Source organism: Varroa destructor, unplaced genomic scaffold, assembly GCF_002443255.2.
Source record: "Varroa destructor unplaced genomic scaffold, Vdes_3.0 BEIS01000001.1, whole genome shotgun sequence".
Lineage (NCBI taxonomy): Eukaryota > Metazoa > Arthropoda > Arachnida > Mesostigmata > Varroidae > Varroa > Varroa destructor.
Genome location: NW_019211454.1, coordinates 65,056,787 through 65,082,725, shown reverse-complemented (window position 1 = coordinate 65,082,725; position 25,939 = coordinate 65,056,787). Strand labels below are relative to the sequence as shown.

General features: G+C 39.7%; 3 protein-coding genes across 6 annotated transcripts; 2 read left to right on the top strand and 1 right to left on the bottom strand.

Moving 5' to 3' along the window:
• Positions 1 to 1,108: 1,108 nt before the first annotated feature.
• On the bottom strand, positions 1,109 to 5,669 carry LOC111243497 (mitochondrial import inner membrane translocase subunit TIM50-like). Of its 3 annotated transcripts, XM_022789171.2 has the most exons (6): positions 5,125 to 5,669; positions 3,703 to 3,952; positions 3,055 to 3,280; positions 2,697 to 2,853; positions 2,302 to 2,457; positions 1,109 to 1,201 (listed from the first exon to the last, which is right to left on the bottom strand). In XM_022789171.2, the coding sequence occupies exons 1-5, from the start codon at positions 5,519 to 5,521 to the stop codon at positions 2,309 to 2,311; spliced, it is 1,179 nt and encodes a 392-aa protein (XP_022644906.1). In that variant the 5' UTR covers positions 5,522 to 5,669; the 3' UTR covers positions 1,109 to 1,201; positions 2,302 to 2,308. The 3 variants fall into 3 exon arrangements, with proteins under 3 accessions (XP_022644906.1, XP_022644905.1, XP_022644908.1); XM_022789170.2 differs by lacking the exon at positions 1,109 to 1,201 and having other exon boundaries at positions 1,328 to 2,457; XM_022789173.2 differs by lacking the exon at positions 1,109 to 1,201 and having other exon boundaries at positions 1,328 to 2,457; positions 5,134 to 5,669.
• A 118-nt stretch (positions 5,670 to 5,787) lies between these two features.
• Positions 5,788 to 9,270, top strand: LOC111243499 (mitochondrial import receptor subunit TOM20 homolog). The gene is made up of 3 exons (XM_022789175.2): positions 5,788 to 5,977; positions 6,871 to 7,154; positions 8,749 to 9,270. Exons 1-3 carry the CDS (start codon positions 5,911 to 5,913, stop codon positions 8,827 to 8,829), a joined length of 432 nt encoding a protein of 143 aa, XP_022644910.1. The 5' UTR covers positions 5,788 to 5,910; the 3' UTR covers positions 8,830 to 9,270.
• Positions 9,271 to 16,602: 7,332 nt separating this feature from the next.
• Positions 16,603 to 24,096, top strand: LOC111243496 (cytochrome P450 3A24-like). Of its 2 annotated transcripts, XM_022789169.2 has the most exons (9): positions 16,603 to 16,761; positions 17,471 to 17,717; positions 18,339 to 18,467; positions 19,119 to 19,359; positions 20,067 to 20,243; positions 20,473 to 20,701; positions 21,676 to 21,801; positions 22,183 to 22,369; positions 22,888 to 24,096. In XM_022789169.2, exons 1-9 carry the CDS (start codon positions 16,709 to 16,711, stop codon positions 22,972 to 22,974), a joined length of 1,476 nt encoding a protein of 491 aa, XP_022644904.1. In that variant the 5' UTR covers positions 16,603 to 16,708; the 3' UTR covers positions 22,975 to 24,096. The 2 variants fall into 2 exon arrangements, with proteins under 2 accessions (XP_022644904.1, XP_086848498.1); XM_086992372.1 differs by lacking the exon at positions 21,676 to 21,801.
• Positions 24,097 to 25,939: the final 1,843 nt, after the last annotated feature.

The window sequence follows — 25,939 nt, the reverse complement described above, 5'->3', positions numbered from 1 at the left end:
TACAATGTCTTAATCACCTGCAAAAATGTATTTCTTTTTCTTTTAAGGTCGTCTTGCACATTGTAGTTTAACTACATTTTTAGGCGGTACAATTATTCGAGAATTCTTTCATGATACGTGTAAGGGTCCTCGTTTTCCTCTCAGAGCGACCACAGCGGAGCTTCTACAACACCTGTTTCGATAAGATAACCTATTTAAGGGCTATTTTATTGGACCGTAATGCAAAAAATCGTGTTTTTCGATGTGACACTCGGGCAATTTGCAGTTAGTTTGATTAAACGTAACGCAGTTAATACACTGAACATACAGGTAGAATGGAATTTATTACTGACGACAACCTGGACGTTTCTTGGGTAAAGTATCGCCATCTTGTTTCATTCGTGTACTGGCCCAGTTGTGAAAAAACTTCGCAGATGTGGTACCTGATAAAGGAGCGTGCATAGTACGTCCAACGAAGCGGTAATCTACCATAAATCTTACCATTGCACTCTAGCGGTACTGCGTTATGCCGTTGGCCTAGTAAGGGCTCAGCAACGACACGAACCGCGACCTTTCTATCACTTTCAGTTAGGTCCTTAAATCGTAAGTAACATACATGCATGATGACCTCTTTTTTATAAAGTGTTTTCCGTGTATCAGACACTGTACTAGTTGTGTTTATTTTTTTTTTTCTGTATAACTATTACTTACAATCGATCCTACCAACCGATTCTCTCGTTTTCGACCCAAGTTTCATTCGTATCGTATCAACTCCGCCAAGTTGCGATTTGATACGTCCAACATAGCTAGTGAAAAAAACACCAATAGGACGGCCATGTTGAGGCTTAGTACTGTTACCGTGTCAGACTTTTAGAATAGAAGTGTAATTGGGTCTGAAAACGCTCTTAATGATTTCTGTATAGCCAATAAGAGTATGTAACTTAAGCAGCATGTTTAAACTCATTTGAGATGAACGACGTCGACTCGACTCAATAATTGCCGCCTCTATGAACTGCAAACACAGTTTCAAACGTAAAGCTTTTCAGAAAGCGGATGAAGTTCTTCTAGGGATTATAAAACGTAACTGTGAACTTTCCTTTCCTTGAATATTGATAACAACGCTAATGAGTACTTTTTTTTACGCTTTATATATTTCACTGACACACAGTTGGCGGCACAACAATTCTTGTGCACTAAAACACCGAATAGCGCATTGGATCATCTGTAGAAGAAATCATCGAAAGGGTTAATGTACTTTATAGGGGACCATTAAGTGCTGCAGTACCTCTATCTTATGCCTATACATTGTCGACTTAATAAGCAAGCAAGGAAAATACACTCGATCATGTATTAGTTTTACAATATAATTCTATATTTACTGTTATAAACTTAACACCATCGTAGTTAATCTCGATTTTTCCGTAATTATTTCCGCCTTGCATTGTTTTAGATTTTCAGCAGATATTATTACACAGCAACATCTTGTTTTCAGTATTCATTTGTACACGATCGTATGCGGGATCGTATATCGATTTGTGTGTTCTATTTCTTTACTGAAAACGCCTAAATCTGGACGTCCGTCACTAGCTTATCCTAGATATCCACAGAATAGAAGATGTTTGCGTTGAAATGGCCGTCATCGTTCTTTCAGTTCCGTCTTTTGATGGCCGTCTCACATTAAAAAAATCATTCATATCATCAATTTATTTCTTACAAGCCCTATATAATAACTCGGTGTGTTTTCGTGCTTCCTCAAAAGTACGGACACATACTCGTATCTTTCGCGTACCGACATTCTGTATTGTCTTCCGTTACCACTTCTCCTATTTTCTGCATAAGAACGTATTTCCTATTGATTAACGATGTTTTTTGCTACCGTTTTTGAATCCTTTTTCATTCGTGTCTTACTGCTACTATAGTAGAATTATTATAATTACATTCAATGTTTGCACACGTTAAGAAAAGGGTATCATCCATCATGTAAATCTAGCGCGACATCGTCCGTTAAACTCAATTCTGTACGATGAAAATCCATTTGGGTAAATATGTTATCTGTAATTTTTGAAATCGAGTTCCGAACGGACCTAGAAGTACATAAATATAGATGATCTCAGCTACCTAGGATACAACCCTGAATAAACTACCTTATACGCTAGCCCAAAATGTTAAGGAATAGAAGATTCTCATCCGACAATTATATACGCTTCGCTCTGGTCCATTACGTCGTCTTGGTTCCCCTTTTAACTTTTAGTAGCAATAAGAATTACCAAAGTAAAGTCAGTATCATCCATAAAATAAAATACACAAGCGCGCGATAATTACCAAAATTTTACCGGCGTCGAAACGCATTCCATGCCGGCATCACGGGCGATTTAAGGTTTTCCTTCGTTTGCAGTTCTTGTTGCTCTGCGAGTTTACGCTGATTTTCCCGAAACACCCTAAGAGGGTCCTCAAATTGTGAGTAGTACTCAAGAACTCCTGGAAACAGCGGACATCGAAGGATATTGCATTTGAACGCGTAACGGAATTTTTTATAAAGCGGAGACAGTAGTATATATAGGATTTTGCTAAAGCTCTTTATGAATGACCATTAGCTAGTGGATACCGCCTTTGACAAGGATCCTGTCTGATCAATGCGTAACAAAGGCAGAAGTAAATTAAAATGTATATATATATATATATATATATTATGCAGGCTGGTACACGTATTTGCTTACCACGAACGTCCTCAACACCTGATTCAGCGATCGTACGAAGGAAAATGGCGAGATCGATAAGAGTTCGATCATCCATGTTGCCTAACCATTTTTTCAAACAAACGGCGTTGGACCGATGCGTCTGAACAGCCTTCTCGTCGCAGTCAACATGAATAACCTGAATGCAAATATCGTGAATCAATAGGCAATTGTGGGGAAATAAATTGTTTTATCTGCGTAATCTTAATATTGAACAAGCCACTTTGTTGATTAAAAAAAAATGTTATTTGGCCATGTTGAAGATCATTTCTAAACGGGTCGGACAACATCGTATTTTTAATTTCATAAAAAATAGCTGGTAGTTGAATGAATCAAGTACCTTGTTTATTGGCCGATTAAGGGCGCCTAGATCCTTTATATGCTGTCCATCTTGGTAACGAGTTGCGTCCTTGAAAAGACGATACATAATATATCCTTGAGGGTCTAAACTGTCGATAATTGGGAAAGCAGTGAATCCGTTTTCCTTCGTGTAAATAACAATTTCGAACAGAGACTGCATACTAAGTTGCTGCAGGAGAAAATTGACGCCGGGACGTTTTTTGAACCTGAAAAAATGTAGTTAATACACGTTGGAATCCTGGATTGTTTGCCATCTAGGAAAGAGGCTATTTACTAGAATGAAGGCTTTTTTTTTTCTTACACGCTACAAGGGGGCGCGAATCACTTAAGAACTTGCATGAAAATCGACATATAATTATTGTAGGACAGCAAATAGAAAGATGGATACAAAAACGAATACGGCTGAACAAACGAGGAGATGGATGTGGTTCTATCTATTACCGTTAACAATTTAATATCCATCACTGCTACTACGTTATATAGCTAAAACTTTCCTAATGTTTGGCTTTAAAACGTGATCTATGACAACAGAATTGGAATTCTACCATGCAGAAAAGTGGATTTTACACGCATTTATTTAGGAAAAGATAGCAGCAGATGAAATGTATCTTGAAGGGACATCACTCACCTCCATCCTGTACTGTATGACCATTCCGGATTTACAAGAACACCAGTGATTTCTAGACACAAAGTGTAGGGAGGCTGTCGGTAGGGCGCCGGCAATGGGTCAGGAAGAAGGGTTTTACGTGACGGTTCTTCGATAGCTTTCTTGAATGACAACGCTTCTCGGTAGAAACGAAAGAGGTACTGTGGTACAACGGAATATTTCATTAACTCATCCACTATAAAGTTACCTTCCTCATCCCGCTTTGGAGCACCTATTTCATGAAAGGATAATTGGACTATGTGTTATACTTGCGTCCCTCCAAAATTTTCTTAGATCGCAATGGTTCGTAAGTTTGCATGTAAAACAAACATCGGCCAAGCGCGATGCACAAAGTAGGAACCGTTCAATTTCGAATCAGGTCCCGCCAGCTTTAACGAGCGAGGCGCGTCAAAAAACTGTACCTGAATCGTTTCCATGAGGTCTGACCTTTGTTTAGGACACATCTTAACCTATATGCTGAAAAATGAACATGACTAATGTAAGATAAGCAGAAGCTATCTGAGGGTGAGGATTATTCTCACTGCTATTAAAACATCATAGGAAATGCGTGGATGTATCGATCTAGTTAAGGCTATTACTTGTTTACATGGCAACAATCACAAACTTTATATTAGATTTACGTATTCATTGGTAGTGCGTATTCCAGGATCCAACTAGAGTAACTGCATAATATTCGCACATAACTGGATATCCATAGGGTTATCAATATAGTCTATGTCGTTGTTATCTCATGATAACTTCATAAGGATCATCTACTCTGTCTGCAGCGACATCTCAACTGTAGCAAGGGGCAGAATCGGAGTTCGTCATGCGCGAACTCATCGTGTCTTTCTTAAAATCATTACAAATAGTGCACATATCGACGCAACTGTTCAGGCACATATTTTAGCATCAAGAAGTTTGCCCCGAACGAATTGTGGCAGTTTTAATAATTCATACGAAAAATTCTATCCACATCTAGATCTCTATATGCGTTATAAGCTTAAGTACAATATCATCTGACCTCTGAGCGGCATTCTGATCAATAGTATATCGATTCATTGCCGTCCATAGCCATTACATTGAAATGGCGTTATTGATAGTGGGCCTGGGCCGCGTCCAGATAACTCAAAGGATTACAACCGTATTACCGAAAAAAAAAACCTCTGTGCTTTTTTTTCACGAAGATGATAAATTGCGAAATCGCTTCGTCGCTCATTTGCCACTTCATGAAGAAAATTTCGTGTTTTCATCACTAGTACTATTAGGAGCATTCGAAAGTTCTCTCACTCAATCAGTATTAATTTGTCACGGTCACCAGGCGCACCACTTCAGCTTCGTATCACTACCCATTTTCACCATAGCCACTATGCTGGCTCCAAGCATGCTGAGAGATGAACTTACCATACTCACAGATGAGTGCTATCGAACAGCCAGTTCCTACGATTCCAAAACTCCAGAAAGTCCACTTCATGTGTTTCTTTTTGCGGGCGTTCTCCTCAGCATCTTCCGAGCTTCGCTGATGCTCACCAGAAGTGGATTTCGAATCAGCATTTTCTTGATTGCTCTTAAAGCTTCTGAGCGCTGCTTGTAGTGGCTGCTGTGTAAGCCGGGGTATGCTGCGCGAGCTACACTGAATCGGCACGTTGAGAACTGAATCACTACGCAATGTCCGATATATCGTAGAGTATTGCAAAGTATTTCTAGTGACTTTCCGTGCGTCTGAAGAACAAACTCGAGTAAAAACCGACAGTTTTTTCAGCGCGCCGAAAACGCCTGAACTGATCGTGGGTAGCGCCATGTTTCTGTGAGCCGGTTTTCTATTGATATGGAGTCGCGCAAGTTCGAACGGCGCTGCGTTCGAACACTAGAAAATAGTTTCGACAAACACTTAAATAAAAGACTGAGCCTCTAGCTGTCTTATACAATGTCAAACGATTCGATTTAGTTCGTACACTGACGGCCGGCAGCTTAAGCAATATTTACGTGCGGCCTCAACGCCGAGATATGTACGAATTCGAAATGTGGCACCCAGTGCGTTAGCTTGACTAAGAGCGCCCGAAGGGGACCTGTGTTAGGTTGTCTGCTCTGTATACTCCATGCGCGCAGCGTGCGGCTTGACTTTGTCGGAATTAACAAAATAGTGAACTTAACGTTTCATTCCCAGGCTCGCTGTCGGCCGTTAGAGCAATGCTGCCTTCTTCGACATCGAATACTGCCTTAGTAGCAGCGGGAATTGCAGGAACGCTCTTCCTAGGTAAGTTAAGCGTAAGTAAAATTGAGTACCTCAATTAACGCACACAGATGACTGTTGTTGTGATTACTTCGTGAGACTCGTTTTTGGAAACAAAATTTGTCTTCAGATATTGGTTATGTCATAGCTCAAAAGCAGCGCCAAGCCTTCGGTTTATTGTTATTTGATTTTGACGGTTATCGTGTGCGTGTGAAGATACTGAAGGCGACTTTTAAAAGCCAGGATCTCAATTACATCAACTAGCTGGGATCCTACAAGCGATTGAAGCTAGTCTATTGCATTGATGCAAATCAGCAGGTACTTACGAGGCATAATACCAATATTCATTGGTGTTTGAGATGAGAGAACGTAGACGCCTTACGTAGCGTGCGTCTAATTGAATGCAAATCTTGTGTATTAAAAAGTGGGCTAAGCATAAAAGACGCCGCTGGAAATGTGAAAACGCTTTGGCAGTTAGACATCCGAAGCTACGGTAATATTCTAGTTCATATTTATCTAGACACATTATGCAATTGCTTTGGCTTGTCTCCTACCTGGTAAGGCTACCAGTGATTTCACAATGTCTTCAAGGGAATAGAACACGTTCTTATTCTATTTTTTTCTCGTAAATATGCGTTTGTACAAAGCGTATATATAAATTAAACCTATAATGACGCGTCTTCTGGGACTGCATAGAGCTTGTCATTCAGGCAAATTACGTGCTAACAACAGTTCAGCTGATGCTTAAACGGCGGGTCACTGTGGACTGAAGTATGATGTTTTATTAGTTGTTGTCTTACTTCGAATTATAAACGACTTTTTAGATAATATGCCTCAGTAATGAACAAACTCTGATTTACCATAGTTTGACGATGTCACCATCACAGAGGATATAATTTCCCGTTTTCTTTGTACAGGTTATTGCATATACTTCGACCATAGGAGGCGAAGTGACCCATTATACAAACAAAAAATTCGTGAGCGCCGTCAGAAGGCTAAGAAAGAGAAACGATTTGTAGTACCCGACACCCGAGATCAGGACGCGGTGCAGAAGTTTTTCTTGCAGGAAGTACAGACAGGTGAAACTCTCCTGCATCTAGGTGACACCGAAGGGGGCATTGAGCATCTGTCGGCCGCTGTCGCTATCTGCGAACAGCCCCAGCAACTACTACAAATTCTGCAGCATACGTTACCGCCACAGGTTTGTTCCGCCTTTCTTGTCGTTTTGCATTTCGGATTGTTGTAAGCGAATCTGGCCAACTTGGCAGTTGAATAACTTGTTAATTAGTTTGGCTAGAACGTCTTTTCCTGATATGTGTAACAGGTGTCCTCATTTATTTTTAAAGCATCTCGAGCGCTCTAGGGGCTTCTCGACAGTTGTACTTTAATTCCTAATACTTTAGCGGCCTATCTATTGCCAAACGAAAAAGAAAATGCTCGGTACGCGACACAGTTTGCTTTATTTGGCAGTCCTTAAAACGTTTGATTTGGTTTGTTATAACATCGCAGTGGGGGTATAGGAAGGGTCGAATTGAGGAGCTTTTTCAAGCTATGCCGCTAGCTTTTGGGAAGTTTCTGTGTCTAGCTTTGTGTATAGAATATACCATGGAAATCACAATAACATCATATTAACTCAATGGCTACCCTGATGTAGTATTTTCTTCATCTTCCAGGGAGTCCAAGTATATGCACAACAAATTTCTATTAGAACGCCATGCACTTCGTAGAGGAAAAGCGCGGAGCGTACAGCGTATAACTATACAGGCTGAGCCTAAAGGCTCAGAATAGCATTTAGTTCAGAACTGTTTCAGCAGCGGGGGTTACACAAATGATTGCCATAAGGGGAAATACCTGTTGCAGAAACATGCTAATACTACGACGTAAGCCAATTTCAAGCTATTATATTGCGATGGTGACTGTTAAGTGCCTTCCAGATCCGATGTTAACAGGTCTACAGACAAAAAATGGTCGTAAATTTCTCGAAACACTCTTTCTTCCTTTCTCTCTCACGCTGGACATAGCTTGTCCTCGAACGTGTAGTATTTTATAGACTTTTCCTCTTTAATCGGCAGACAATTGGAGGTTTTATATCCAACGACAAGAGCTGCTGGCTCTTCGGAACGAGAAATTATACATAGTTACAAAGTATTATATCTGTAATTTTGGGGTTTAGAAGGCCCAAAAGCGTCTCGTATGGCAAGTTTCAGATATTTCTCTACGACTGTTACTTGGGAGCTTACAGCTATCGTCTACCTATCAGTCCTGTTAAGTAAACAGGCCACGTGAAGACAGTTTCGTTAATCTGAGAGAAGGACAAATCAAGAGTCGACGAATCGAAGTGGAGAGCATCAAGTATACAATGGACAGTCGCTCCCGCCCCATTTCTTAATTTTACACTAACATGTGCTTTTATCCTGACGTTTCTTCCTGAAAAGCTTCGTCATAGTCTGTAATAGTATGCCATAATTAATGTAGGTTTGATATGCCGATCGTCTAGTTTGAAAAATCACAGTAGCTATCACAACAATCCGGCATTATAACATAGTATTTCAGGAACTATAGGGATTACATTAAGGTGTTACGGATAAAAACGTAGTACGTGGTTATATCTGCTCCGTACTCAGGCGCATCTTCTGCTTTTTGGATATGAAATCAAGGGTCTTCAACTGTTCAGTTTTTTAAACTGTCTATATAGATTTTTCATGGACCCTGTATTCGACTATAGTAATGAGTGTATCATTTACCTAGGATTAAATTCATGTTGGGTTTGTCTACTGTGTTGTTTTTGTTTGCAGGTATTTAATATGATGCTTAATAAGTTGCCGGAAATTTCGCGACAATTGCAACGGACCTCGATTGAGGAGGACGTAGAGTAGAGGCTTTCTGTATACTGTAGTGGTTAGCGACGTTGCGAGCAGTATCAACGTTCTGTGTCACGTCTATGCATGACAAAGACAAAGTTCATCCTGCATCAAACACAAATCGGCTTCATTTACTCAAAAAAAAAACAAACTTAAAGAATTCAGGACAAACTGGTTCTGACAGTTTTGGTGACGAGACCGACAAGGTAACGGGTGACTTTAGGTGGTGCAATTAACAGGAATATATGTATATAAATCTTGTATTCCTGATCTCTAGTGTGGCCTATTGTTACAAGCCAATTATTTACCTTTCAAAAAGGAAAAATGCTTCTATTTTCTAAAAAATTGCTTGTACCAACATACTAGAGACCGGAATTACAAGAATCCAAGGGTTTACGAAGGTCCAATAATGGTATCGGAATATTATTAATACAAAAACCTGTTGATGTTTTGTAATTTTTTTGCGTTTTTTTTTTAGTTCAGGGAACTTGCTGCTTACTTTATTTTGCTTCGTGTGTTGCACAGAGTGTGTTCACTATTTTTAAGTTGCAAGAACCTGTGTGAGAATTAGGTTACGAAGTGCGCAAAATCCACAGGATCAAAAACTGCGTGTTAGACTTAACAGCTCCGTCTACAATTCCTATGACAGTTCGCTGGAGAAGGAGTCGTTTATTGATCCTGTTCGAATGTATTCGAATCGGCTTGCTCATCAATGATTACACATGTGCGTTTTCCTATATCTGCATCTATCGATTTCATGGATATAGTACGATTGAACCCGTATCAAAGCGAATTGCAATAGGAAAGCGAGAGAAAGATCAAGATGCGGTAGCTTTGTATCGAAAGGGCGAATGTCGGTGTTTGTGTAGCTGGGAGAAGTATTCCATGTAACAAGTGAGTTCGGTCTTTTCTTGCAGAGAATAAATTCAGTTTTGCCTAGCTTCCTCTGAAGACGTTAGAGCACGACGAAGAGGTCAAATGATCCAACAGACGTGAAAGTAAGCTGTGCATATAACACGAGACGTAAAATGACACATTTTGATTGTCAAAAAGTTACGTTGACGCCATTGTTGGAACTTGTTGCAAGATAGACGTGTTAGCCTATTTACATAAACATACATATATATGTATATATATATGAAAATTTTATGCGCTCTTCTTGCTTTTCTAGAGTTTCCAGAATGCCCCCCCTCCCCCCAAATAGATCTGTGTTGTGTTCCAAGCACGGGATAAAAAAGATATGTGGCGACAATTCGCGTTATTCTCGAAGTGTTAGAGAAGCTAGTACAACTGTGCTCGCACTCACGAAGTAACTAAGAAAGACTAAGGAAAATTCAAGATTCTTTAAGAAACAATAAATGTTAATGAACAATGAATACTGGAAAAATAAACATTTAGAGAACGTGCTCCCTCAATATCGACTTTCTGCATGTGGCCCTAGGTAAATAGGGTTAGGAATATTCCTCAGTGTTTCTCATTACCTTGTTACTAAACAAGGAAGTGATCTTTGAATGAGGAGGATTAGCCAAAAGCCTGAGCATTACGGGGGTTGGTAAGAGAAGCACATACCGGTACGCGAGACTTTGTCTTTCACAAATGCGCTTACTTTGATGGCAAGAAGTGAAAGTGTTATCCCAAGGCAGCCTCTTCTTGTTACTTTGTTGTCGGCGATAATCTTTAGGTGGGCGGCGCTACCATGGCATCATTTCGGGCACCGAAAAATACGGGCTCATACAACGAAGATTGTGTTCCTCGTATAGATTGAAAAGGTTCGTCATGCGAGTCACATAAAATCCAAGACAGTCTCTTTTAACAGGTTTGTAGAGGACCGTGAATTAGCCTATATAGCTATAGTGAAATGATGCGGTAAAAACGGACGACATAAATCAGACGAGTCTACAAAAAACCTACAGTCTGAAGAATCGATTAATCTATGTTTGGAGAAAAAACCGTAAATTCCAGGCAGCTTAGACGATAGCTAGGCAAAAAATGCACGAAGTTATCAAAAACAAAAAAATCATGAGAAAGCAAACAATTAGCAGAAGTTCCTTCGTATCTAGTTGCTAGCTTGTAATAAATGTTTTGCTGTGCCATGTACTCGAAATGCATTGTATAGGATGAATCGATCTTTAGTATCGTCTCCTACAAATAAAACTTTTTCAAGGGCTAATGTTTCTAAGATGCTTTACGTCCTAATCAGTACGGGATCAATGATGCCGTCAGTTTTACGCTAACATGCTTTAAATAAGTATGGAGCATACCAATGGACAAAATGATACTAAATCCTCGGGGTATAAATTCGACACCCAGCTTCTTCAGCGATTTTTTAGATCCGTTTAGAGGATCAAATAAATTATGGCAAGAAAGAGAGGTTGAAACATGAGCTTTGATGTAAGTTAGAGAGACAAGAGGGTGGATATCAGGCAAGGGGTTTAATAGGTGTGAAGTACTGACTACTTGCTTCGAAATCGGTTACTTAGCTAGTGAGGTTAAAATTTTGAATTTTTAGCCAAGTTAAGCAATCATTTACGCGAGCCAAATGTCTCAAAATAGATGCGATCTCGAAGAAATGCCTTTTCGAAAAGTCCACAGTTCGGGTAGAACGTATGTGTGCTTGTCTAATAACTGGCATTATGAAGTAGACGTTCGAATAGCGTTTATCTAAAATGAAGCCAACTCTAATTAATTGTTTCAGACAGAAACCAGTCGTATTTAGCAACTTACGGTTTACTAAGTTAACGCATATTGTAAGAGAATATTTCGAGAGAGCCACAAACAGGATAGTATAAACCTGAAACCACTTAAATTATTCAGTCTATTCGCAAGCATTTCTATTGCTATGGAAAGAGCAAACTGAAGAGATCAGGATCATCTGTATGACTGTAATTATTATATCAATTCATAGTTAATGAATAAACTTAGGAAGGTCAAAGCTAAATGGTGCCGGAAGATCGCGGGGCAATCCGCATCTACTTCAAAGCATCTAACAGATAGTCGACTCTGAAACATCATGTCAGAAGAATGGCTAACTGGCCAGTGAAATCAACTGTAGCAGTTTTCTATAGCTGCGAGTCCTTTTTTGCATACGGTCATATGGACAATTTACATAATTTTCGACCAGCTACTGTATGCATATTTGGCCTGTTCAAGGACAGTAAGGCAATATCTCGGATTAAACGATTATCCCGTGGACCAAACTTACACCCGTAGCAAAAAGTTGAACTATTCCTTATGACTGAATAATTCCTAACAAAAAACGCGCAAGACCCGCGTTTGTACCTTTGTCGGTGACGAATGATCTGGCGAATCGGGAAATGAACGGATTCCAATGTTCATGGTGTATGCGGTGGGTCACATGTTATTTGAGCTGGCGTTTGATTTAAAAAACGAAAAAAAAATATCCCTAAGCGAAGAACCTCTTTATAAGGAATTTCAACACGTCCAAGGAACTAGTAGCAAGCACGGCTAGTATTTATTTTCACAATATCTTAGCTAATCTTTTATGATTTTGTTTTTGTTATAGTTTGACCCATTGTTTTAGCTTGCCGTTTCTTTGAACCTCTTTTAAGCTTTAATGAGGCAAATCCTACGATGCGCACATAAAGCACACTTATCTCGCAGGTCGGTCCGTGTTACGCCGAGAGGCTGCCGCCAACGTAACGGTTGCGTTCCTTACGGGATCCGGCACACTTGCGATTACGCTTGCTATGGTCCGCGTTCTGGCTAGCGTTGCATCCCAAGCGGCAGAACAATGTTCTGACAGAAGTCAACGAAATATAAAATTATACAGCTCTTTATGGAGGTATTTGCCGGTTGAAAAAGCTTGAAAAGTTTATTTGGGAAACTTTGAAGTGTGCGTACGTCAACACTGATTTTGACGCAACGATTTGAACGAAACGGCATTGTGTACTAATTTTTTTAAGGCGATTCAATCTTCATGTTTGTCATACACACGAATTTCTGGCTTCTTAGTAGTGAATTCCCTGCCGAGTTATAACAGCAATGTCAGAAGCAAGGGATATTCTGCATCTTTACTGATTGTAACCTTTTTTCAATTGCCTACAGAACAGTATACTATACGGTCGAAAACAAAACGTCAGGGTAGAAGAAAACACTGAACGGTGCTTTTTAACAAAACCAGATATAATTTCGTGTGGGGGTTTGTCTAGGCCATCTGAATACTTGGTCAATGTCTATTCATCATTATAAAAATCAATGGCACTTTTGTCCGATCGTTTAGGACAGCACAGATCTCGTGAATCAAGCGTGAATATAGAGATAAATGTTTACGGTGCCATTTGTGTTCTTGCCTGCACACAGCCATAATTAATTAAAACTAGCTATATGATAAAATTCAACAAGAGTGAATAAGCTTTTCCATTTCAAATAAAGCCTTACTTTGGGACAAAGAACACTATGACATTTATGGACCCTGTAGCAGTCACGCGTAAAGAATATTGTGTGGGTGTTATACTTATGGAGACTTTAATATTGACCAATAGAACCTGTCAGAACCAGGTATATTTGCATTCTAAATATACGTATAAATTTCACTTATAGATTGGATTCATCTGCATTGATTGGGAAGTTGCTGAACACTACAGGCATGGGGATCAGTTTATTCGAAAGGGAGCTCCTGTGCAAACATCTGTTACAGTTTTGCGGTATTCTGTATTGAGAGACGTTTACGTCTAACATTTCTATTGCATTGTATATCAGCTGTTCCGTAGGATAAAAATTTCCATGACCTTTAAACAGTTTATCTATACACTGATTGTAAGCAGTAGACATCTTTGCAGACAGTCAGATAAGCCAATCTCATTCTGGAAAACGTAACCCGCATTGAGAAAACATGGAAATGGTCCTCTAGCTAAATGAGCGATTATATTTCCTGCTATTGCCTTACGTTCTGCGTGCAGGTATCATAAATAGGTATTAATTTCAAAATACATCCCAACAGTGATAAATCCATTGCGTATTTCACCGTAAACCTACTTCCTGCTACTTGACCATTCACATCGAAAGCAAAAATTTTCCGCGCGAAAACGGACAATCGAGAAACGTTTTTTTCGTTGTCAGGGCGTTTACCAGCCCTGCATTTGACCTCGATCGCCCTATTTGGCAAGGATGATCCTTGTAACTGTGTAGGGGTGCTTGTTATTGCAAGCGTTCATCTCTAGATCTCTACCATATCCATCTTGGACTATTAAATACAAGGATCAGTTAAGCTTGTAAAAGGCACTCATTGTTATTAACCAAAAATCAATCGCTTTAGGATGCACCTACCTTAATAGACAGCTTGAAAAACTACCATATACATATTTACGAATTTATTCCACAGTACCTGTTATACAGAAAGCTATAGCACTCGCAGGGTAAAACGACGACCATTGCGTTCGGGCGATCGCCAAAGCTACTCCTGTGGGGGTGAGTTTGTAAGAGATTTGCATAACTAACGGAATATATTTCAATTTGTGGTACTTTACATTCGTTGTTAATGCGGCCTGAAGATCTCCGAAAGAAAAAATACATATTAAACCTTACTGAATTGACCTGTCCCTAGCGACAGCTCATAAAAACTTAAGTATCTAATTTTCTGAATTTGCCCGAATCGTTGTTAATTGATTTCGAAATTTTACAACGACCTACAGAATTCGTCGCAAGACCTGTATTAGGTTCAGAATAAAATGACCTATCTAAACCGTAACGATTCTATACATCGATTGTCTGACTTGTATAATTAAGTTGTAATAGAGGTAAAATGGTTCGTGTAAGTTTTCAGGTAGGCAACAAAAACAGTAGATTTGCAGTGAACTTGTGAATATCTCTGCATGTCGAACCCGTATAAGGTCAAACTTCAATGGATTTGCAGATGTGTCTACGCATATACATTTTGACATTTATTTTGCATTCAATGTAGGTAGAAAAACAATCCGATAATCCGTAACACAGAGCAGGTGGCTTGAGAGAATCTACCTCCTGTAAGATGTATTTTTCCAATGGCCCGTACTGATTCTAAACGGAGATCATAGGCTTGATGACCAAGAGCAGCAAACACGCATAGGTGTTTTCATATTCAGCTAGTTTGAGTTGACACTTGTTGGTATCATCGAAAGAATATTGTATAGGTAAGCTTCTGTGGTAATGAATTCATAACAAAGTATACTGCTACCTTAGCTTGCTAAAAACACATTTTATGTTCGCCATACGGTTACCATCAAAGAGGTTTATCCTAGAACAGGCTGGTTTTCCACATCTGTTTCTGTGTGCGGCGGTACAATAAGATACAAACCTTTTACTGAAAAGTGGGGTATTATGCTACGATTGTGGTGGCCTTCGTGCTCAATGTCCCAACAATGCTCCAAGCAAGAAAATGAATTGCGATGTAGTAACTACTTCAGATAGCTATATTTAAACCTTGTTTCAGAGATAATTTCTTCGAATTATGTAGAAATCTGCAATTTTGTAGCTTTGAAGGGAAGTATGAAATCAACTGAGCAGAGATTCGAGAGCCGTTTTACAAATCGTTGAGACAAAGCAGTGTCTGTTTGCTATAAAGTTATATATATATATATATATATATATATATATATATATATATTATGCTATAAAAAGGCCACAACCTATTTATTCACGTGCAATTAAAAAAAGGCTAGGTTAGCTGCCTATACCCGTCTTGCACAGGGAATACTCTGAAAGTCAACTTTCCGAGCCAGGCAATGTGCAGCTGCAGTATCGGATGCCATATTCAATATTTATTCAAGTAATTGATTTTTTTATTTTACCTTATTTTTCATCATTAGAACGCACTGCAAATGTCCGTGGTGTAATCTTATATGTAAGTCTATTTATTGGGCTTAAGTAGATATTTCTACGTCTCCGCTGGTCATGTAAAATTTTAGAGTAATTTTATCTTAAACCTCAAGCTTTATTAATTTAAAACGCTTCCTTATTTCATTAGTTAATATTAAGTCACAGACATGGTGGGTATCAAACGAAAAAAGCTACCCTTTAGAATAAATTGAAAGAGTCGCACAAGCTTACCAGTTTTATTAATCCAAGCATAATTTTATTCATTCCTATAAAAAAAAAACCTAGACAAAAAATACACTAAAATTATCGTATAAAAACACAGCAACTGTGCGTCCAAAACAGCCTCCATATTTTTCACAACTGTACCCTCGTATCACTTTTCGAACATCCTGTAATTGGCTATTACTTGTAGCTAGTTGTTTTCCACAATGAATAGAAATTATTGGTAAACATAACAATTTGTTTACGGAGAGCTTTCTGGAAGTAGGCCGTTCGGGGCAGTTTCTTTTCTCCCTTTTGTCAAACGGCTGGCTTTTCGCTTAGTAACTTATCTAATTATCGTGTTTCTGCTAAATTATTGGCCCAAGTAAATATCGCTATTCGCAGTAGGCTTGTCTGCTTGCCGAAGGATTGCCTTCACGAGAATAGAACTGATGCCAATATTACACACATTAATTACTATAACTGCTTTCTGTTGCTTCGACATCCAGCACGAACGTGTGTGAATCAGTGATCATTATTTGTCGTCAGTTGCGTGCCTCTATAGATATGGATATACACTTGATACTTTTCCTCCAGTGAAAGGCCACAGCTAAGTAACGGAACGGTCCCTTCGAGCGGCGAGCAAACTAGCAAGCTGAACACTTGGGTGAATACGTTAGTTTTATCTTCTTTTGGCCCTTGAGTTAACAATACATCTAAGCAATAACACGTTCAAGCATCAGCTAAATCCTTGAAAGAGCCTTTTTCATTGTTCTGACCCTCTCCGTTTGTCGATGTAGTTATATGGTTTACTTGACGGCTATTATCAGTTTAATACGCAAAGGGTAACAGTGCGCGTGAATTTGTGCCAGGCAACGAAATGTGGTTATTGTTGTTACTCATCTTATCCATATACCTTGTACTAGTTTATACGTAAGTCCAGTACACTCAAAACCTTATACACCCAGTCCCTCTGTTTATCCATATGTTCGCTTCGATAGCTGAGGTCCAATAGCTAAGCTGGCTTCAGACAGCCGATTTCTTCCAGTACGACCTGAAATATGCCTGGATTCAACTTCGAACCCTGTTTATTGCTAAAGTACCGAATGAAGGAGATTGCAACCTACAGAGCCAGCATTTTCAGATACGCGACGACATCTTTGATACCTCGTATCAATCTAGCTTGTTATATTGTAGTTACCTTACGCATTGAGAAGGATCTACGAATGATCCCATCAAATCATTATGTTAGTTATTTATTTATATTAGCTATTATTATACTAGCATTAACATAATATTAGCTAAAAAAGATGTAAATATTGCACTGCTAATGTACTTAAAAAAGAAAAAAAAAAAGCTATTTATGCATTGTGAAGTACGTTCGCTTAGATGCATGCTAAAAAGCATGCTCATGGAACTAGAAAGCACGTCTGTAACCAAATAATCAACTGGTTACCTTGACTCTTTTGTCGTCTATACGAGTTCGCGATCTATTTGATATCACTGGCCACCGTTGTCGTTGAGGTCTTTACTGAAGTCAACTTTTTCTTACAAAAGACCTTGCCGTTCGTTCATGAAAATGTGGCGTGACTCACCTAGCTGGCTATTGTTGTGTACTTATGAAAAATTCTGCTCTGGTTAGGCGGCGACGAGAGCACTTCGCCCTATTCAACAAGTTGGGCCTGTCAGGTCCGACGCCTTCAGTGTTAACGGGTAATCTGCTACAGCTCTCAAAACTCGGTCACACCGAGGCGTTCCGGAAGTGGCAGCGTCTTTTCGGAGACACGTATGGTTACTTTTATGGCCTTCAACCCATTATTGTAACGACCGACGTCGAGCTACTACGCAAGGTCCTTCTTAAGGATGCACACGTTTTCTACAACCGCATGGTTCGTTGGTACCTGAATGGATTTTTTTTACATTCGAATTTCGATCTATGATTTTTGACACTCGGTTCTTGTTAACGTCGTGCGAAACATATGTTAACTAGAAATTCAAAAAGATAACGTAACTCTGTAGCGTAGCAGCAACGTTTTTTAAAAGAGATTTCCGCTTTTTTTTTGCTTCAAGTGTAATAGTTCAAGAATATAGCCGTTCCTAAATTAAAAGCAATAGTGTTACTCATACAAGACGTATCAATGTTCGAAGCTTGTAGATCAAATAGTAGAGTAACGCAAGCCACGAGAACAGGCTGAATTTTTGCTAGATAATCTGATCAGCAGCGATCGCCGAACTGTGCGCTCACGAGTAACCCAAACAACGAACAGCGGATAGATACGAAATCTATTTGATTTTAGATAATGTAATTTCTAAATAATTTTGAAAGCTAATTCGTTTAACCTATCAATCTAAACGCTATCGTAAGACCTAGATGTAAAGGATGAGCTTCCTGTGATTTTGGCTATCTCTATGCCCGAATAATAAATGCCGAACGCCAATTTTCAGTGCGAACATTAACTTGTCTTGCTACTGTTATCATTGCCTTACTTCCAAATGACGAACTTGCACAGTTCCAGTTCAACTTGGACACACCCCACCCTGTGGCAGGAAGACAGGTCCATATTCTTCGAGATGCTAATGAAATTAAAGCAGTGCGAACACAATTTACATCTGCGTTTACTTCAAGCAAACTCAAAAAGGTAACATATTGCAGGTATACTAGAGATGTTTTAGCGCCATATGTATATACTTAGGTAGGTGGCTAGCGCGAAAACTACCAAAGTTAACAAATATATGGTCAGTCCCGCAGGACTTTTACCAGGTCTTATCGGTTCATTTTCCTATAATGTACGTATGACTCGCGCAATTCTGACTTGCTAGTCCGGCACAGTGGTTCGTTTTGAGATGTCAGTTAAGTGAGGAAAGTTCGTACGGATCTGAAAAAACATAAAAAGAACTTCAGATACTATATTTGTTTAATTACCGTACGATCAAGATACGGGGCACACTGAGCGTACCTAGTACTTGCGCAAGAGACAAATCCTGCTTCTTTTTCCTACGATTTTTGGTTATTTCTTTTGTGTGAACAAGTCCTAGAGAGCAGCTCTTAGGCAGAGCATCACGGATCTGCCCTCCTTAAAATGTCTAGCCGGCGGTATTACTGAGCTTATCTGGAAGTATTTACCAACAAATCTCCGAAGCAGTAACCATAGCGCCAAGGTTGAAAAGCGAATAAGTAACGGCTGCATGTTCATGATTATTATGGCGGCACATTCGAACAAATGGCCCACGCTGCCCTCTCACTCAAGGTTATTTTTTTTTTTCTTTAACTCATTATATTGTTTCTTTAGGTGATACAAACACAAGAGGACGCTATTCGACTCTTTTTAGAGGTTGTTAAGCCTTTTGCGGTGGCAGGTAACGCGTTCGAAGTCTCGAAACCATTGAAGCGGCTTGCTATGGACGTGGTTAGCAGGACCACGTTCGGCCTAGCACTTCCTGTACAGACTGCGGAAAAGGTTCCAGAAATCTTATACTTATGTGAAAAAATAGCATTGGAGAGTCTAACCTCTAAAACGGAATTTTTGGCCAGTATGTCAGTTTGGATTCCTTGTATAACAAGACTATTTACTGTAGCCTACTACGGTCTATGACAGACATAAATTCGAAATTAAACGGATCCAGCAGTTTTTCGAATAGTTATAATATATTCTACCAGGAATAAATAGGTGCTTATTCACATAACGACACATACCATTAGGAACTTGACAAGGTTACGAGTGACCGTTTTGTGGGCGTCAATTAGCGAAGTACGATAAATACCTATTGATACACACGTTCAGTAGATGACCACTGACTTTGCCTCAGCTGACCGAGAGCAAGACGAATGGACGTAAATCTGCCTTTGTCGATGCTATTACTAATAGAGCAATAGGAAAATAAGGGTACTTCCCCGACCTCCACCAACAGTAAAACTGAACTCAGAGGCACAGCCTAACACGAAACTATTACAGTTACCCAGAATCATAATAGTTTTTTTTACTATTGAAAGAACGTTCATATTTGCGCAAACATATAGCACATAGCAGAAAATAGCTTCATTAAGTTAGATTAGTGATATAGGTGATTTTAGAAGGAAGAAAAACTGCAAGAAGGTTTCGTTGTACAAATGCTAGCTAATTATGAAACAACAAACATTTTACATACAGATATTTTATTAGAGACGTTATTTTATGTTCTTAACAACCAGCCTTAATAACGTTACGACTATTATTGTTGTGTACAATTACGATTTTGAGCGTGCCTGCCGGCCAGCATCACTCAACCGACCTTAAGAGCACTCTACGCTGTCAAGTTGCTGGCGCATAGTATGGACCCGCTGGTAAAGAAAATTGGCGCCGTCATTGATGTCCGGAGGGGGAATCCGGATCGATATGGTACCATTGTCGATAATCTCCTCTACAAGAAGATTTTGGGTAAAGAGAAGGGCCGATGTTTGTTCGCCCATGAAAGTCTATAAAACTTCAACCATTTCCGTTGTTGATTGATTGTTCGATCGGTGTGGAGCACACAAATAGTCCATGTTGTTGCGCACAAAAAATCACTATTGTTTACCTCTCAACTGATTCAAGATAAATACGACTGAAAATGAGAATGTAATCACATGTTATTGTAAATTAACAATAACAATAATCGTTGTTTCAGGCCGTCAAATGACAGAAGAAGAAATAATGGCAAATGCAGCCACGGCGTTCTTTGCTGGTTTTGACACCAGCGCAGTTACTTTGACCCTGATTGTGTATCGACTTGGGCGTCACCCTGAATGGCAGGAAAAACTTAGAGATGAAATCAGAGAGCTCTGGAACGAGGCCGATGCCTCCGCAAGCATTTCTAGCCTCAAACTGTTGGACAGATTCATTTCAGAGACCCTGAGGTATCAGAATCTAATTCAAAGGCTTTTTCAGGAGAACTTTTGTCATTGAACATTAATTCCACATGGAGGATTTTACTGCTAGATACCTAGGAACTAGCAGTTCATGTTTTACTATTATACGGAGGGCAGTATAATAAAATATTAGGCAAAATGATGTGATGCTCAAAAGACTGCAAAGGCGTTCTAAGGAATCCTTGGCGCCCAATGACAGACCCAATGGGTCAGGTGGTCATATGTTGCTTTACACTGCATAATTAAGTTTGCATTACATATTTTTTTTGTGTATGATTTTTTTATATGTGATTTTGCCAGTATATCATAAAATGAGATATCCGTTGAATATATCATTGAGTCCGTTGAATTTACGTTGAATTGCATAGGTGTGTAGGGTGTAACTTACTGGAGCTAAAAATTAGGCGTGCATTTCATAAGAAATTGAGACCATTGTTCACGCCAAATCTACCGATTTCGATTAGGTGTCAAAAGAATGGCCGGCCAACCTTGAAACTTTGGGGACTTGTGGTTGTTCTTTGCAAACGATTACCTACCAATGTGCGCCGAGGAATAGTGATCCTTTATACGATATCCTAGGCATCGAGAATGTCCCGAGCTTGTTTTAGGCCTTTTATGCTGTTAAAAAGGTTACCCAAGGGTTGTACTTTTGAATCAGTTGCTTTGCCGTCAACTTGCTATCCAGTCAAAGCAATGGCAGTAAATGACACAAGCACTTGCCCATATTTAACAATGATCAGATAGACAGCACTGTCGATAGCACGGCAAATCCCTTTAGCTAACATATACATTTAATAGTTCTCTATGCTACTTTACTACCGGACGTGTCTGGGCCGATATTTTACAAGAAAAACGGCAGTGCTATAGATTTGATAAGGGTCGCTGAATCAGCAAAAATTAAAATATACCCACAGGTTCGTGTATTACAAAGTTGACACCAAAGTATGCGAACTCTGTTTTAGACTGCAGCCTCCAGTTCCTGCGTTTGTGTTACGTGAAGCCGCCAAGGACTACTGGCACGGAAGTCTCTTGATTCCACAGGGAACTTCTATTCAGGTCCCTCTAACTGTTCTTCAACGTGACCCCAAGTAATACGCTGCGCTAGCTTCAGCCTTTTCATAGATATTGGCGTTTTTTTAAGGTTGACTTTAAACCTCAAATAAGGTACGGATTTATGAAAGTGACTAAATATTGCGTAATACACGAAATGTTGAAAGACTATTGTGTGAAATCAGGTAATGTTATTAACTAAACCCTTCTATTGAACTTACAGAACGCTAAGCGATACCTCCCTTGTGTAGTCCCGGATGAGTATGTTGCAATAAGCTAGCCTTTTGAAACAGACGTATCTATGTGGTGATAAACCTCTTGCTAAATTCTAATATTTATCAATTTACGTGGCGCTATAATAGGTATCTATGAACCTGAGAAGTACATGATATTTCATCGCTTGTATCTATTATTTTCAGAGTGTTTCCTAAGCCAAATGAGTTTGATCCTGACCGCTTTGCACTTAATTTGCCTTCGGCTTACTACATGCCTTTCGGGGAAGGTCCACGAAGCTGTGTTGGGATGCGGTTTGCCCTTACGTTAGTCAAACAGACAACTGTCCGTCTCCTACAGAACTATCGCGTTCACCTTAGCAAACAGCTACAGGCAAGTATAGATACGATCAAGAATGCAATGGCTGTTCGCGACCTATAGAGACCCATTATTTACAAAAAGCACTTGTTTCAATTAAGTCTACTGATTTATGTTGGCGTTAAAGAGATCTGTTTTTTTTTTTAGACCCTTTCAAATAGTAGTTAAGTTTTAGCAAAATCAAACCTGTGACCTCCTATTTCTCGTAGACTATGTACGCTCTGAGAAGATGAAATTTATCTAATACAACCGTAGTGCTGTTAAATGTACAACTGGGTTTTTTTTCGGAGTAAAATGTAAGAAGAAAACTAAAAACAAGTTGATGATATGTCTAGCTAGCGGAGCTAAGCGCCATACTAGGCTTCTACGAAAATTAATCCTGGTCGCACTCGAACGTAAGGATTTTGCATAAACCTTCTCAGAAAAAGGTCAAATTCGAGTAACTGAACCTTAGACTGTCATTCTCGTAGTTAGTAGCGAAAAATATTATTGGTGGTTATCTGACTCACGTAGTTTTCTGTCTCAAATAATAGGCTACGCAAGACCCGCTCATGGAAGACTCAAGAATTCTAACAAGGACCAAAGACATTTTAGTGAGATTGGAATTATTGGAAGGTTAATTCGATACGATGGGGGCTCAAGTGACCCGCTCGGATCAATGAAGCTTCTGAAGAAATCTTTCTTATATGTTGTTTATTCAAGCCGATACGACTGATCCACATCATTTTAATAATCACCATCATAATAAAATTAAAAACCAGAGTCTACGTTGCCAAGCGCTGATCATAACGAAACATCATTCTATATATATAGATGAAAATGGCAGATTAGAAACAATTGGAGGAAAATGTCTACGGCTGTATCCGTAGACATACTTACGGGTCCTCGCAGTTAGAGAATCGATTACAAAAAGACGCGTATACTGACAAATGCATATACGTAGTTCACTACTGACTCATCTGACGCTACACCAGGTCGCTCCTTGAAGCGCAAACGATTTTGCAACAATAACGGACCACGGGTGCAAGTCTTCATCGAAAACGACACGGCACGAATGATCGACAAAGGGCAATCGAAGAAAAAGTTCATATATTCTTTTGGGACAACTTTGTATTAATATAGAAATATTATCGTTGCTAAGACTGAGAGTGCATGCTGGGATGATGCTCGAAGGAGATGAAACGAATCGAAAGATTCTGAGGTCGATCACTCTGAGGCGATTCTATTGAAAAATTGATTATTATTTGGAAAACGCCGTATTCCGAAGCTCGTCGTATAGAACTATACTGAACTATTCTTACCTCTATCTAGGACGATTGTCTAATTCTGAACAAAAGCGTTCTTCTCTGAACTGAAAGCGTTCTTAGATGAAACCAGCTCTAGAGAATGTTGCTAGTAATGTATGAGAATTTAAAAAGAATATTTGGAAAATTCGCAGAAGGATAAATAGCAAACGTAGAGCAACGTGTACTGCTTCGAGTGGAGAAGTTGGATCTTAGGAGGGAAAAGCATAAATCAGAGTATAGCGCCCAATAGAGGCTGGAGTATTTACGACTTTTTTTTGAGAAAGCACGGGAACTGGCAGAGTTATAGTGACTCGTTTATTATTAAGAATCCATATTGGTTATAATCGGCGGAATTAGAAGATATCCTTCAAACAGCCTGAACAGCTAAGTTCAAGTAAATATACAGCGTTTTAAGAAATACGAGAGCGAATAAAGGTAATGGGTTTTTGCCGCGAATTAGTGTTTTGAATTGATTTTTGTAGGATCAAAGCCTCTCTATGAGAAGCTCTGAATTCAAGTTCCATGCTTCTTTAGTTACTGCTGAAACGCTAGTTCAGTCTGATCGAATACTAGGTACTGGGCGCGCTGACCCTAAATCTTAGCGAAAAAATGAAATTCGAAGCTGCCTTTTCCTTTACCATATCATTCCCCGTTATCGTGCTAGGAGAATAACTTTTTTTTACAGCTTTTCGAAATAGCCCGCCAACGCCTTCACGGCGCCGTTTCCGGAGGCTCACGGCGCTCAGATAGTCGGGCGCTGAGTTTTTGTATTGCAGGGGCTAGTTACGGGGGGTCAAGTTTAGCAGGGTTAGCGGCAGCCTCAAAACTTTGATGTTTTACGGCGTATCTCCATCCCGGAGCGGCGGCAACACTCGTGTAATTTGTTCTGACAGAAGTCGATACTCGTGCTAGAGTTAGGTAGGAGCACAGCAGAGTTCACACATGTTGCATTCGTTGAAGACCTCCGAGCATCCAGAAAGTAGCAGGCAAGCAATCCTTGAGGCCGTGCGGGATCTGTTGCTACGAAGTAGCCGGGTTGCCGACGATCGACCGAATCGCGCTGGCTGCATGATTGTGCTGGGCGGGCAGGCATCTATACGGGGGCGCATGGAGACAACGGGATTGATGCAAGCTTCAAAGCCCGCTTTTAAAAGCATTGAAAATAAAAATTTATTTATAATGTGGTTTTGGTCAGGTTGGCGAATGTCTTTATGTTGCAAGCTGCGCTGAAAGTCGAATGTACAACAGAAAAAGAAAAACGACAACGACAACGACGACGATAAAGAAAACGGAGCCCACGACAACACAGAACAATACTATTTTTAGCAAGATTCCGTTCATAGCAGGGCATCTCGGGTGCATCAGACGTGGATGCAGCAGATATTACCTCAGTGCAACATTAATTGATGTTTTTATGTAATTTTTTGTTTTTATCACATGTTGTGCAGTCCGGTCGGATAATCTTCGCGTTCTTTAATTACCCGCTCTTTCAAAAAGTATTTTTGGTATTCGTTAAACTCTCTCTACGCCTGAGCATAACATTTTCTTTCCCCACACATTACATAATACGCATGAGACCTGTCGGCACTCAGTAGAAGAACTTCAATGGTTATTCTGCCAAGAAGGGAAACGGAAAAATGAACATAGTGCACAGAGCTGATATGAAGCAGTTGTGTGTAGCAACAAGAAAAAGTCAGGGTTTTCATATAATTAACCAGCTCTCTTAACAGCATACATTGTGAAGACACTGATTTTTCCTAGCTGAAGCATTACACTATATTCCGCGAGGCGAATTGTAGGTATTACGTCCCATATATCGGCGACGGGACGTCTGGCAGGACTTAAACAAGGACGGGTAATGTCGATAAAATGAGAAATTCTTCTGTTTGAATGAAATTAATCAGTTTGCTTATTCCGTAAGAACGGGGTCGCCGATTTCGCTATTGGTGCCAAAAAATCGGTGATGAAGGCCGAAATGATGACGAAAAGCAAGCGACTCTTCAATTTATTATCAAGATTAACGTCCGGCGCGTTCCGTTTAGACGGTGCCGTCAGCAATGGTGAAGGTCAGCTCATGTTGATGGCGAAGCTTGCACATGAGGCCAATGTGAAGCGAAAACACAGCGTACACAAGTAGAACAGAAAGATCGTTTGCATCTGAGCCGATATAGTAACTGCGCAGTACAAATTATGGCAAAGCCGCAGAATACGTAGCTAAATAGTGGTAATCATACGAAAGCAGGGCTGACCTTATTTAAGACACTGAGTATTGTTTCGCATGAGGTACGAGCCGTATGAC